This window comes from Monodelphis domestica, chromosome 4 (assembly GCF_027887165.1).
Source record: "Monodelphis domestica isolate mMonDom1 chromosome 4, mMonDom1.pri, whole genome shotgun sequence".
NCBI classification, from domain to species: domain Eukaryota; kingdom Metazoa; phylum Chordata; class Mammalia; order Didelphimorphia; family Didelphidae; genus Monodelphis; species Monodelphis domestica.
The window spans coordinates 164,409,835-164,425,516 of record NC_077230.1 but is presented as its reverse complement, the minus strand read 5'-3'; the positions used below and the strand labels follow the sequence as shown (position 1 = coordinate 164,425,516).

Here is a 15,682-nt window from a genome sequence, read left to right as displayed (position 1 = left end):
CTTCAGATTCTAAATCACTGCTCTTTCTAATTCATTGTTTTGCCCTTGATCTCTGGCCACTAACTCACAAGCATGGAAAGGAGTATAGGCTGCTGTATAGATTCAAAGCTGGCAGCAACTGAAGGCAGAGGAGGCATGGCCTTGGGATTTGGTCTTTCTGCCAATTCAAATCAGGCTTTGCTCCATCTTTGGCATAGATAATGTAAGTTGCTAAGCCACATCCTTCAGCAAGCTTCAGCATCGTAGAACCTATAATGCCAGAGTAATAAATTTTCTAAGAATCCTGAGCAAATGGACTGATGCCACCATAATTTTCCCCATGTTTTTTAGATGATTTGAAGGTGAAGAAAAAAAGTCTAGAGTTAACCTCACTCTTTAGTTTTTCCTGAGAAAACTTGCTTGACATATTTGTTTCAGAAAGTGGAAAGATCTCTCTCATTAACTTGAGCAATTGAAGATGTTGTAATCATGCTAATAATTTATATATTTATGGAACATTGTACATTCAAAAGCACAAGCTCCTCTTCCTTTGAACTTCTTTGTGTTGATCTCTGTGCAGCCCTCAAACTAGTGAAAAAGTACATCAGGAAGAGAATATCCTATCTTGGGAGATAAAATTGGACAGGGAAGAGGTTTTTAAAAAATTATTGCAAAAATGGCGTAATCACGTATTATAAGAGAGCAGTGAAAAATGTTTTATTATAGTATAAAACTATGACACAAGCCAAAATACCCAGGAAAGCACTAGATTTACATTCACAAATCCTTTGTTGTCCAAAGTAAAAAAGAAAAGTTCCCCCCCAAACCCACTGTATTTACCAAACTTGTATGATTTGGGGGGAGATGCCCATGAACTTTGAGTACAAATGCTACATGCTGTCAGAGAGATGCCTGTGCTTTACTTCACAGCTCAGCATTTTCGAGGCTGTTGAATAATATAGATCCTTTTTGGCGGTGCAGTCTTCTCCAGGCCAGGTCTTGGCTTCTGATGAGCCACTTGAATTGCTGATGGGAATTTGTGGCTGATCTATAAGGTGGGAACAAAAAGAAAAATGAAATGAAAGAATGATCTCTACTGGTCTTTTCTCTGTCTTGGTCTTGGGAGAAAACTTTCTTGGTCATAAAAATATTAAAACAGTAGAAAAGCCATCAGGTCACATGAACCAGCTCTGATGAGTTTGACTGCATTCTCAGTAACTTCCCTTTGAACCCAGGCCCCTAACAAGGGCTAGAGCATGCATAAACCTGGGTCTTCCCCATGACCTCCACCCCAATGCTATTTTTCTTAAAGACACAGATGACCAGTCATGCCAGAAATGAGTCATTTGCAACATTCAAAACATGATTGTAGCAACTTTGTGACTTTGAAAAGGGAAGTGAAAATGGAAAAGTGTTCTGAGAAGAAAAACCAGAATGGTTAGATTAGGGTCTTTGAAAAATGGCTGAGCTATTCTAGGTTATGTAGTTGATGAGAAAGTCACAGGATGATTTAATAACTTAAGCTTAGAGAAAATAGCCATAAGAAGGTGGATGGTCATCTCTAATTAAGAAAGAACTAGAGGAAAATGAGCTTGAGTGATAGTAATAAACTGAGGACAAAGAACTATTTGCAGAGGAAAAGCAACATTTGATCAGCTAAGGGATGTTACAGAATTTCTATCTTTAAAAATAGGATGAACCTCCGATTTTGCCAAAGAATTTACATCAGCAGTTCTCTAACTTTTTGGTTTTACTCTTAAAAACCAATCAAAACAACAACCAAACCCCCCCTTACCTTCTATCATAGAATCAGCACTAAGTATTGGTTCTAAGGCAAAAGAGCAGTAGGGGATAGGTAATTGGGGTCAAGTGACTTGTCCAGGGTCACAAAACTAGGAAATATCTGAGACCACATTTGAACATTAGACTTGGCTCTCTATTCACCGAACCATCGATCTACTCTTAGACTCCTTTACTCTTTTTTTTTTTCTAATTGAAAAATTTTAATTAAAAAAAAAAAAACCCTTACCTTCCACTTTAGAATCAATACTGTGAATTGGCTTCAAGGCAGAAGAGTGATAAGGGCTAGGCCATGGGGGTTAAGTGACTTGTCCAGGGCCACAAAACTAGAAAGTACCCGAGGCTAGATTTGAACCCAGAACTTCCCATCTCTGAGTCACCTAGCTGTCCCCACACCCCTTTACTCTTAAGAAGACCGATTCCCTAAAAATGTTTTTTTATTTTTGTGGATTTATATCTATGGATAGTACATTAGAAATTAAAATATCTTAATATTATTATAAAGTTGCTTTGATCTTATAGACCTTTTAAAAGGGTTCCAGGGACCCTCAGTGGATTCTGGACCACATTTTTAGAACACCTGGAGTTTAGGTAAAATTTTATTTAAAATTGGAGGTGGGGTTTAAGAGTTATTTATCAAGAGACAATGTAGTACAGTAGAAAGAGGACCAGGTAGTCAGGTAATCTGGATTTGAATTCTGTCTTTGGATACTTATCTCACTTTGGACAAGCCATTTAACTGCCTTGAGCCTCAGTTTCCTCATCTGTAAAATGAAGGGATTATGATAGATGGTTGTTGAGATCTTTCTGACTATATCTATAGTCACTGAATTTGGAAGGAAACTTAAAGGTTATTTAGTTTAACCCTTCCTTCTTACAGCCAAGCAAAAAAAACTTGAAGAACTAGTATCAGTGCTCTGCTCTCCAGGTTCCTTTCCGTTCTAGGATTCCAAGCATCATCAATAAAATATTAATGGTGTCTAAGGGCACCTTCATTTCCCGGAAAGCAAGGCATCCTCTAAATCTCAGGAGATTCATATAATAACCATCATTATAGAATTCCAGGTCAAACAGGAAGGGGAGAAAAAAACTATTCTTTTTGACTCTAAGTATGGAACTACTTTGGAACCCAACCGATGAGAAGCTGCTGGTGTGTTTTGGGCCATTCAAAGTCATTTGAAACATGTGGGTATCCTATCTTCTGGTGAATGTTTTTGTTTTGGTTCTTGGCATGGAGAGTTCTCTATCCTGGGAACTGCACTTGGGAAAAAAAATCATTTCCTCCCATTCTTAACAGATGAAGCCCAAAGGACAAGTCTTTGCTGAATGTCAGAAGAATGGTTTTGATGCAGTTGAGGGAAAGGCTGTGCATTTCTAGGTCCCCTTGGCCTCCTTGAGGGAAAAAAATGAAGACCAGCATTTTCATAATTCCAGCTGGGATTAATTATTAACAGACTAGTAATGTAACATCAGAGACTTAGAGGAACCTTAAGAAGTCACTAACTTTGGTCTCCTCACTGGCTAGACAAAATGGCATCTTTGCCATCAGAGATCCCTTTTAGATTAATGTTCGAGGACTTCTAAACAAGGAGATAATTTGATAAGTTATTCACCAGAGGCTTAAGGTCCAACTTTTTTTGGGTCCAGATCTGTGACCTTATCAACTTAAGGAGAATCAGGTGTGAAAACGTTTTCCTCCAAGGCAGATTATCTACTCCACCATAATATAGCTTTAGAGAATTGCCCGAGAGGTTAAATAACTTGACCAGGGTCTCACAGTCAATGTCCAGTCTTGATCCCAGATCTTACAGACTCTGAGGCTGACTCCCTAGCACCAAACTGCCCAAGGTCTGACTTGAGGTTAACAAAATTATTTTTAAAAGCAACAAACCAAAAAACCCACTTATGTAACTGAAGCCTGGGCAGGCAGCCAGAGGGCTGATGGTGCAACATGCAGAGACTGGAATGGAAAAAGGACCACAGGTAATATCATATTTAATTGTTGAGTTCCAGGGAGGAAAGGATGTGAGCTGAGAGTTGGAGAAACAAAGGGAAACCTCGCCCCCACAAGTTGGAAGCATACATTACTTCATATCATCATAATCATTGTTTTCCATGTGTAAAGCCCTGGTGTTATTTGGGAAACTTGTAAACTGGGAGGGAAATGTTATTTGAAGCATTCTATCCCTTATCTAGTGGGGAGCTTGCTTGTTGTAATAGCCTGATAATAGGCTGACTCAATTTCCTTGTATCGCTGTTAAGCTGACAAGTAGATCTGACAGAGTTTGGGAAAAGAAAAAAAAACAACAACAGGATTCAGAAGGAAGTGGAAGTAGCTTCAAGCTAAGAAAATAATTAAATAATTCCGAGCAGGTTGGCTAAACTGAAAGTTTGGTAACCCCGTAGGGGGTTTTTAATGACAGTGTTCCAGTGGAAAGAGCATGGCAGACTTTAGCACATCTTGTGCTAATTTCCACCTTATCTCCACTTGGGAATTGCTTGGTAGAACCCAAGAAGGAGCTCAGTCTAGAGCTTGATTGAATGTAAACTAAGAAAGCTAGTATGGGGTGGGGCAGCTGGGTGGTTCAGTGGTTTGAAAGCTAGGTAAGGGAGGTCCTGGGTTCAAATTTGACCTCAGACACTTCCTAGCTGTGCAACCCTAGGCAAGTCACTTAACTCTTCTTGTCTAGACCTTATCACTCTTCTGCCTTGGAACTAATTCATAGTATTGAGGATTAAAAAAAAAAAGCAAGTTATTATGAAGCTTTGTTGTTCTTTGGCCATTTTCAGTCATTTCAGACTCTCCCATGCCCTCATCTGAGGTTTTCTTGGGACAGATATTGAACTGAATTGTCATTTCCTTCTCTTGGTAATTTTTCAGATGAAGAAGGGAGGCAAATGAAGTTAAGTGACTTCCTTAGAGTCACATACCTAGTAAGGGGTCTGAGGCTAGCTTTTTTAAATGAAATGAAATTTTTAATTTTTAAAAAAATTATTTATTTCTTTATTTAATTTAGAATATTTTTCCATGGTAACATAATTCATATTCTTTCCCTCCCATCCTTCCCCACTCCCATTACCAATGAGCAATTCAACTGGGTTTTACATGTATTATTGATCAAGACCTATTTCCATATTATTAATATTTGCAAAAGAGTGATCATTTAGAGTCAGCATCCCCAGTCATATCCCCATCAAACCATGTGATCAAGCAGTTGTTTTTCTTCTGTGTTTCTGCTCCCACAGTTCTTTCTCTGGGTGTGGGTAGCGTTCTTTCTCATAAGTCCCTAAGGCTAGCTTTTAAACTCATAAAGATGAGTCTTTGTGACTATTCACTGTACAATCTTTTATGAAGTAGGAAGCAAGAAGAGGGATAGCTTCAGAGAAACCTTAGAAAATGTATATGAACTGGTATACAATGAAGTGAGCAGAACTAGAAGAATAATTCTACAACAATAACAATATTGTAAAGAAAAAAATGACTTTGAAAGGCTTAAGGACCCCAGTCAATGTAATAATTAACCATGCTTTCAGAGGACAAATGATGAAACAGGCTGCCCACTTCCTGATGCAGAGATGATGGACTCAAGATGGAGGATGAGACATGGTTTTGGGCATGTAGCCAATGTGAGGATTTGTTTTGCTTGACTATTTGTATTTGTTACAAGGGTATTTTGCCCTACTTTTTTTCACTGCAGGTGGAGGGGGAGAAAATAAATACTTGATATTTATTTAAAAAAATAAAAATTAAAAAAAAGATTTTAAAAACTTTTAAAGAACGTAAATTAAAATGACCCAGAAATGAATGGGCAGATTGGAGCAGAAGCCAGAGAAAATTTATTCACCAAAGACTAACCTGATAATAAGTACCAAGAACTTACCAATACATAACTCATGACCAGCTGTGCCTGAATGAAAGAGGATGTGTGTGTGTGTGTGTGTGTGTGTGTGTGTGTGTGTGTCCCCTCGGAAGTGGGGTGGGGTAGGGAAGAAGGAAGGAGTATGTCTTTCAGCTGGTTTTTGATGTCTAATCTTGTGAGAGCTCTGAATTTTTCTTTATCACCTTCCAGAATAATAGCATTATTGGAAATCAAATTTCTTTCTTACTTTTTCTTTTTTTTCCTTCTTCCCTGCCTGAGCTCAGGGTAAGAGAATCTTGATTATGGCAGCTAAATTTATGGAACAGAGATATACTTTTGACTCCACATGAAAAAGGAGTTCATGGGTAGAACTAAATGGATGTCATTTAGCCTTGATGATAGGAAGCAACAATCTTGAAATTCCAATAAATTAACAGAAAATTGAAATAATCAGAGTTTTACTTGCATCTTGGGCTTAAGAGTCTCTCTCTTTTGTCAAATCCTTGCCTTCTGTCTTAGAAACAATACTAAGCATGGTTAGATACTTAGCTAGCAGAAGAGCAGTAAGGACCAGGCAATGGGGGTTAAGTGACTTGGTCAGATGTCTGAGGAGTGACAAGAATTTTCAGGAGGACAACTCCCTCTAGGCTTGGCACTCAGCAACTCTTTGAAATGAACAGTGTTAGTTTCCTGAAGGTAGAAGAGGTTTAGTCCAGGGCTACTTTGTTCTGGGACAGAACTTGGACTTAGGCCTTCCTGCTTCTATGGCTAGCCCCATATCCTTTGCCAGGCAGCCTTTCTGGGTCTAACTAGCCAGTTAAAAAGAGAAAACTGTAAAGAACAAGAACCTTTAGTTGTGCGTGTTTGTTTGTGAAAGCCGCTTTTGAGGCAGGGAGACCAATCCGGTGCTCGTCACTAGAGCCCCACATTTGGATGCTAGTACCAGACAGCTATTTCTTCTTCCCATTCATCTTTACAGGGTGTTAACTTCAAAGTCTACTGTTGACACTTCAATTTCCACACACGGTTAAGCAAAGTGCTTACAACAAAACATCCAGACGGAGTCAGTGAAACTCAAAGATACTCCCACAACAGGACACTCATCTATAAAACAACAGAAAGCTTCCTCTCCAGAGCCGTCTTTTGCCAATTCCATTTCACAAAAGACTCACTGACTTGACTCGTGACCTGTCTAAGAACTTGAAAAGTGGGCACAACTATATTTACCATTCTACCTGTAGCCCTATGTAGGACTATGCCCCAAAATCATCTAGCATGTTGACTTTATTTTTATTTTTTAAATTAGTATTTATTTTAATACCTTAAGAAATTTTTTTTTGAGTTCTGAATTTTCTCCCTCCCTCTAGTCTCTCCACTCATTGAGAAGGCAAGTGATATAATATCAATTATATAGTACATTTACTTTTAGCTAGGAGGTAGAGTGGACAGAGTGCCAAAGCTGGAAGCAAGAAGACTCATCTTCTTGAGTTCAAATCTGGCCTCAGACACTTCCTAGCTGTGTGACCCTGGGCAAGTTACTTTACCCTGTTTGCCTCAGTTTCCTCACCTATAAAATAAACTAGAGAAAGAAATGGCAAACTTTCAAATACCTTTGCCAAGAAAACCCCCAATGGGGTCATGAAGATTTGTATAGGATTAAAAATGACTAAACATCAACAATGTTGTAAAAAAGCCATTGTACATAGAATCAAAGGCCATGGATTGGAATTCAAGTTGTACAACTTACTGGTTAGGTGACCACTGGTAAATTATTTCTCCTGAGATTCAGTTTTCTTGTCTATAAAACAGGGACAAACCACACTTGTACGACCTAACTGATAGGATCATGGTAAGGAAAGTTCTTTGTGAAATAACACAATAAATGTGATTTAGTAATAATAAAGTATATCAAATGCTGCAGAAATAAACAATATTCTAAATAAGCATTTTGGTTACTATGTGTTTTTGGAAAACAATTTACATCTGTTTATGCTTAAAAATGGAAGTGGAACTAGGGTTTCATAACTTTAAATCCATAGAGATAAAATGTCACAAGTTTAAATTAAAAATTTTGAATGTCATTAGTTTAAATTCTGCAAATCTCCATCTCCATCCCATTAAACAAAAATGATTTAGAAGGGGTCACTTTGCCTTTTGCTATTTACAAAATGATTAGGTCTCCAGTGAGGTCAGTACTTGGGTGGATAGGTGTAGACCTTCTGAAATGCTGATATAATTCCAACCCATAGCCAACCCCTTGGCACAGGTTTTTATAGATTATTTTTTATGCCCTTCCCCACAAATGTAAAATTCTAGGTATATTTTGGAGTTGATGGAGAGAAATAGATTAAAAATGTTTCCCATGATGGTCATTTTCTCTGTCTAGGACCCCCTAGAAAGTCCTTCTAGAATCTTGGACATGGCTAGGTGGTTCAGTGGATAGGGAGATAAGTCCAGAGACAGGAGACTCTGGGTTCAATTTTGGCCTCAGACACTACCTAGCTGTGTGACCTTGGGAAAGTCACTTAACCCCCATTGCCTAGCCTTTATGACTCTTTTGCCTTGGAACCAATACATAGTATTGACTCTAAAATGTAAGGTAAGGGTTTAAAAAAGCAAAAAAAAGATGCCTTAGTCTTAAGTAAACATGCAATGAGCATGGGTGCTGGGGACTAGGGCTGGAGAAAACAAAACAATGGAAAAGGAATAATCTTAATGATGATCAGAAATATAACCCAATGTTCTGGACTACATTGTTTCAAGATCATTTTCTGACAGTGTTCTAGAGGTGCATAAAAATCTTTTATATGTTAGTTTCTCCATTAGAGTATAAGCTCCTTGGGGGCAAGGACTTTCTTATATTTGCACCCTTAGCACTTTGTGTTGTTCAGTCACTTTCCAGTCATGTCCAACTCTTCATGACTCCATTTGGGGTTTTCTTGGGAGAGATACTGGAGTGGTTTGTCATTTTCTTCTCTGACTCACTTTACAGATGAGGACATTGAGGCAAACAGCATTAATTGACTTGCCCAGGGTTATCCAGCTCAGAAGTGTCTGAGACCAGGTTTGAACTCAGGAAGAAGAGGCTTCCTGACTCCATGCCTGGCACTCTATCCACTTCACCACCTTGCTGCCCTGCTTAGTAGTAAATGACTAATAAATGCTTAACTATTTAATAAATAATTACTTTTAAGTGCTTAATAAATGTTTGACTGCTTTATGTACATCATCTAACTTAAGTTTTGTAAATACTGTAAGTGTTTAAAACTTACATTTAAACTTACAAAGTTTAAATGGTTTTCTCTTAGTCACATAGCTAGTTACAGAGGCAGGATTTGAATCCAGGTCTTCCTGACTCTTAAGCACAACACTGAAACTACTGCACCATGCTAAAAAAATCAATCAGTGAACAGAGAAAAGAAAATACGGTCTGAAGAGGAAATAAAGGACATATTACTTAGGCGAGACATGTGAAACCACATTCTACAGGGGAAAAGAATGAGGAATGTTTGACATGGCGAATAAGAATGATCTTAAATATTTGAAGGGCTGTCATGCAGAAGAGGGATTAGACTTGTTTGGCCTCAGAGAGCAGGACTAGGAACGATGGGTGGAAATTGCCAAAAGGCAGATTTCAATTTGATATAAGGATATACTTGCTCACAATTAGAGCTGTCCAAAAGCCGAATGGGTTACATGGAGAGGCAGTTCTTTCTGGATCACTAAAGAGAAGCTTGATGGCCAGCCACCATTCCTCTCTTTGTTACAAAAGACATGTCTGATGGGTTTGGGTTGGACTAAATGACCTCTGGCGACTTGCACAGCTTAGAAATTCTTTGGTTCTATTTGAGAAATTCTTTGGTTCTATTTGAGGTATCTGAAAGCGTTATCAACATTGGAAGGCTGTTCTTTGTATCCAGAGCTACGAGTTTCTCCTTTCAGTATTCCAGATGGTGTTAACACATTTTCATTTTACTGATATAGAAAAAAACCCTCAGAACAAAACAGTTGAATAGACCCAGAAATTATAGGCAATGAAGAAGCGGTGTGATAGAAGGGACCAGGGAGATGGAGCCATGCATGACTCACTTCATTCAACTTGACAGTAATATTTTGCAGATCTCTTGTTTGGGCTTGTTGCCACTGGTTTATGGAGACCCTGGCGCTCTTATAAAGGAAGGGGAGCAGGGCTGTTATAGGTCTTCCTCTGTCTCTCCCTCTTGGCATAGAAGAGGTGCTTAATGAGCACCTATCAACTCGATGATAAATGTAAGAACATCAGGAGAAGTAGCTTCTTAATGTTTGGAATACAGTTACTGAGGATCAGAGATTTAGAACAACAGGAGACCCCAGAAGCCTTCTAGTCCAACTCTCTCATTTTAAGCACAAAGAAACGGAAACCTAGAGAGGCAATAATGACAGAAAAGTCAGTGGAAAAGCCAAGATTTGAACATAGGTCCAGGACAGCTAGGTGGCAAAGTGGATCAAGTGTCAGCTGGGCTTGGAGTCAGGAATACCAGAGTTCATATTTGGCCTCAGATACTTACTAGCTGTGTGACTCTGGGCAAGTCACTTAATTCTGTTTGCCTCAATTACTCATTTGTCAAATGAGCTAGAGAAGGAAAGGGCAAACCACTCTAATATTTTTGCCAAGAAAACCCCAAATGAGGTCACATAGAGTCAGACATGATTGAACAACAACTTCTTACTTCAGTGTATGTGGGAACACTTACCAACATCTGAAAATATCAGTATGCTTATTTGGCTATTTGGGTTTTGGTTTTATAAGATTATTCATTTAAAAAAATGAATAATATGGAAATATGTTTTACGTGATAAACATGTTTAACCCAGGTTGAATTGCTTGTCAACTCTGGGAGGGGGGCGGAAAGGAGGGAGACAATATGAATCATATAACTTTGGAAAACTTTTGTGGAAATTTGTTATTAAAATAAAAATAGATGAAACATTTAAAAAATGAAAATATCAGTACTAACATTTATATCAAACTTACTTGTGTCAGGAAATTGTGCTAAGTGTTTTGATCTCATTTGATCCTCACCACAATTCTGGGAGGTAGATATCTCATTTTACAGTTGAGGAAACTGAGGCAAACAGGGTAAGTGATTTGCCCAGGGTCACACACCTAGTAAGTGTCTGAGATTGGATTGGAACTCAGATCTTGATAACTGCAGATCCAGCCCTTCTGTTCACTGTGCCAGTTAGCTGTCTACATAAGACTTATTTTGTCAGGCAAGAGTTTGGGAAGGTCCTTAAAGGTCCTTAAACAAACTACAGGATGTCAACATACTGATTGCACAAGCCTCAAATCCACCTGAGCCTGGTCACTCTCTCTGCCCCCATCCAAATGCTCAGCTCTCATCCCATCCTCAAGACCTTCCATTCTGTAGTCAATTTGGAAAGTGTTTGCATTGCCAAGAGTAGCGGAGGTGGGGGGAGGGATGGCTTCATTTTAGAGGGGACAAGGCCTACTTTTTTCTTTGTTTCTTTTAAAAAGGCTGATATTCCTAGGAATGGATTTGGGTTGTTGAGGTACAGTTTTGCAAGTTCTGTTACGTGATTTTTCTTTTGCTTCCTTTTCTACTTTCAAAGTGATTTATTAAACATCCACTTTAGGAACATTGCCTTGAAAAGTGACCTCTCTTAGCAGAACCCTTCTGGGCTCTGTTGTCATTGATGGAAAGTAACTTCTTTTCTGGGAGCTGATTCCTCTGGTAGGTGAGCCAGAGGTGTAACTAGCAATTTTGGTGCCTGGAGACAATGAAAGCACACCCTAAATCAACTTAACCCCCCACCCCCACAAATTTAGGGGAGGGAGAGATGGGAACTTGGGACACAAGTCCCTATGCATGGACAAAAAAAAAAAGGAATGTAAGGACAAAGGACAAAGAGGGATTCATTTGAGGGGTAGCTAAAGGATGATAGAAGGACCATGTGGTAGTTTTCTATTTTCACTAATTCCTAGTAAGTAAATGCCAGACTCAGGTGTTTTTAGATGCTGAAAGTAACATACATACTGAAGGCTCCCTCTAAATTTTGGTGGCCTAAGGAAAAGTCCCAACTGCCTTGCCCTAGTTATGGATCTTAGGTAAATGTTAAGTAGGAAACATCATATTTATGTCTCTGAGTATATTCCTCTCACACACTTACCTTCTCTAGTGTATCATTCAATATAACCATACTTTGCATTTTCGTAACATTGGCAAGAGTACTGTAAAGACAAAAAAGGAATTTCTTGTTAGATTTTTGCCTCCTGCCTTCTCCTTTAAAAGACTCCCATATAATATGGGGAGTGCATTTCCTGCTTGGACTGTGCCTTAAACAACTTTCTGCTTTCTGTGCCCCACTAGTACAGTGGAGAGCTTTGGAGTCAGGAGGACTTGAGTTCAAATCCCAACTCCGACACTTACTAGCTAATTGACCCAAGGTAAGTCACTTAGCCACAGTCTGCCTCAGTTTTTTCAACTGTAAAATGGGAATAATAGCATCATCTTCCTTGTCATGAGGATCAAGTGAAATAATATTTGTAGAAAGCATTCTGCTTAGCACAGTGCCTGGAGGATGGTAGGTGCCATATAAATATTTACTCCCTTCTTTCCCCTCCCTTCTCACGGTCATTGTGAGGTTTAAATGAGATAATATTCCATGGGGACTGGAACAACTTCTAGGAATTGATGCAGAGTGAAAGGAGCAGAACCAGAAGAACATTGTACACAGAGACTGATACACTGTGGTACAATCGAATGTAATGTACTTCTCCATTAGTGGCAATGCAATGATCCAGGATAATTCTGAGGGATCTATGAGAAAGAACACTATCCACATCCAGAGAAAGAACTGTGGGAGTGGAAACACAGAAGAAAAACAACTGCTTGATCACATGGGTCAAGGGGATATGGCTGGGGATATAGACTCTAAATGAACAACAGCATGGAAATAGGTTCTGATCAAGGACACATGTAAAATCCAGTGGAATTGCATTTCGGCTTCAGGAAGGGTAGGTGGAGGGGAGGGAGGGAAATAATGTGATTATTGTAACCAAGGAATAATGTTCTAAATTGACTATTTAATTATTTGACTATTAGTTCATTAAACTAATTCAAATGGAAAAAAAATAAATGAGATAATATTTGCAAAGTGCTTAGCACATAGTAGGTACTATATAACTGTTTATTCCCTTCTTTCCCCTCCCTTCTCAGGGTTGTTGTGAGGTTGAAATGAAATAATATTTGCAAAGTGCTTAGCACATAGTAGGTGCCATATAAATGTTTATTTGGTTCCTTCATTCTATGGCTCCAAGGCGGGGAACCCTGGCTCTTGGCCAGGTAGCTGGCAAAGCTTTGTAGACAGAATTGGGGTTGCAGGGCAGTTTGTCAGACTACATCTGGGTGTGACCTGACAGTACAATTTCCCGAGGGAGACCATGCATTTGGCATCTGAAGGGCTCATATTTGTTAGCCCAGACAGTCACCAGGATTAAAGACAATGATTTATTACGTTTAGTAATTTATTTACTCTGAAGTGTTCTCCATTTTTTTAAAGGCAATTTTCCTAGAAAATGTAATGAGAGTTGTTCACCCAAGAAAATGCTGCATTGGAGTGATTAAATACATTCATCCCAGAAGCAGAGGTAGATCTCTAAGGCCTGAGAGGCTTCCGGGCTTCTCTCTCAGGTTCCTCAACCAACTCCTGCTTGTTAATGATCCTCATTCCCGTCGTTGAGCTGGTAAAATATATTTCAGTTGCCATTTTCTTTCTCATTTCAGTATTCCTGTATTAAGTCAGTATTAATATTGCGCCTCCATTTTCCAGAGGCCAGAGAGAAAGGAATGAAGTAGACTGGAGTGCAGGGGAGGATTCAGGCTAGTCTGGGGTTCCTTGAGGTTCTGGGCCAGCGCAGGGGGCTGCTGGACGAAGCTAAAACCGAGCCCAGCGTTCCTTTCCCACAATGAGTGTTTCTATTTTGTAAATTGGCAAACGCTGCCAGTCAGAGCTTGATATATTGTTTTATTGATTGTCTCAACTTGAGAAAGTGATAGAGAAAAGGTTAAGGAGCCATGTTTAGATTTAAAAGTGTGTCATGTCTACATTTTATTTATATTTTTTGGCAGAGAGCAAGTTGTTAAACATTTACCAGCACACACCCAAGGGCCTGCCTTATGACAGTAATAATAGCTTGTTCTTTTTTCTAATTATAAAGATAGTTTATTTTACCAATTACACCTAGTAACAAATTTCCACATAAATTTTCTGATTTGATCTCAATTGCCTCCCTTGCTCTGTTCCTTCCCCCTTCCTGGAGCTGGCAAGCAATTTGATCTGGGATGTTATACATGTATTATCATTATAGCTAGTATTTTTAGGGTTTGCAAAGCACTTTACATAGGATTATCTCATTTGATCCTCACAACAATCCCATTATTATTCCCATTTTACAGATGAGGAAACTGAGGCACAGAGGGATTAAGTAATTTACTCAGAATCACAGCTAGTTAGTGACTGAGTCTAAAGTTCAATTACTCTTTAGTTTTCCTGACTCTGAGTCCAGCATTCTATGTCTTGTGCTACCTAGTTGTCTAGATGAAGCCTGGTATAATAAAGAAAAAAATTATTTACATATATATATATATATATACCCATATGGAATATATGTATTATATATGTGGACATATATGGAATATGTATATGTATATATATATATATAAACACATATGGAACAAATGTTCTAACATTTAGAATAAGGAAAACACTTAAAATCTATTTTAAGAATTTAAATGTATATTTTAATATTCAACTATACAAAAAATCTGATATTGTTAATACAATAATATGTTTTTAGTTTTTAGGCTATAATAAGGTTTCTTACAAGATTGTAAAAAAAAGAACAAATAGATTTAGAGATTGAAACAGGAGCAATCATCTCTAGGGCTGGAGAAGGGGGGGACCTGGGTTCAATTTTGTCACAGATACTTCCTAGCTGTGAGGCCCTGGGCAAGTCATTTAACTCTTTTTGCCTAGCCCTTGCTTCTCTTCTGTCTTAGAATTGATCCTAAGAGAGAAGGTAAGGTTAAAAAAAAAAAAGAAACAATCAAATGACCATAAGCCAAATAAACTGTAGTAAATTTAAAACTAAAGAAAAGGAGTTTGAGGAAAGACAAGTGTTGTTTTAAAAATCTTGATGAAATAACATATTTTTCCAAGTAATGTGAGAATGGTTGTTTCACACATGAACTGGAACCAGACAACAAAAGAGAGAGCGAATAAAGAAATAGTCTATAATATAATTTTGAGTTTACAATAGGCAGTCTACAAAGTCATCACACAGTATAATGTAGTAGAAAAAACATTGGCTTTGGGGTCAGAGAGTCTGGGTTCAAATTTGATTTTTGATGTATGACCTTGGCCAAATAATTTAATCTACGGCCTCTGTTTCCTTCTCTGAAAAATGGAGGGGGACAGACTAGATTCTCTAAGATCTTTTCCAAATCTAAATCTATGATCCAAGTGACTAATCAGCAAGTAGTGGGGGGATGGACATATAAAATGATTGTTTAGGTACATGTAAGTACTGTTTATATTTTCTACTTAGATTTCAAAGAGAGAGAAATATTTCCTTTTTTTTGGATTAGTTAAAATCTCCTCAATTGTCAGAGCAGCCACAGTCCTTGGGTAAAGACCAAAATCCACAGGAATCAAAGTTTCTAGTCACTCTGAAGGAGGTGCCAGTGAGATAAGCTTGAGAACAAATAGGGGAGGTGCCAGAAACAAAGCCAGTGTCAACAGGAGAATCAGTAAAGAGAACTAAGGAAATGTCTGGGCTGCATTTGGGTCACTAGAATGGAAGGATCCCCAGGCAATATTCCAATAGGACTAGGGCAAGAACAATGAGTTTGTACGGTAGGGTGGTAAGGGGGCTTGAGATTTTATCCAAAGTGTGCTTGGTTAGACTCAGACCAGGGGGTTTGGCTCTCTTTCTGACACAGTTGCCTGGGATTTATTAATTTATTTAAAATTTTTTTATC

General features: G+C 38.4%; 1 protein-coding gene across 4 annotated transcripts in view; it reads right to left on the bottom strand.

The window, feature by feature from the left end:
- Nucleotides 1–671: 671 nt before the first annotated feature.
- The window catches only part of DAPL1 (death associated protein like 1), a 40,613-nt gene continuing 25,602 nt past the window's right edge, over nucleotides 672–15,682 (bottom strand). For 2 of the 4 annotated variants that reach the window (XM_007494206.2, XM_056793906.1), the window contains 2 exons: nucleotides 11,811–11,871; nucleotides 672–1,027 (listed from right to left, as the gene is read on the bottom strand). In XM_007494206.2, coding sequence (XP_007494268.2) covers nucleotides 911–1,027; nucleotides 11,811–11,871 — 178 coding nt within the window. In that variant the 3' untranslated portion in view covers nucleotides 672–910. The remainder of the gene's footprint in view (nucleotides 1,028–11,810; nucleotides 11,872–15,682) is intronic. The other 2 variants (XM_056793908.1, XM_056793907.1) reach the window with 1 other exon arrangement.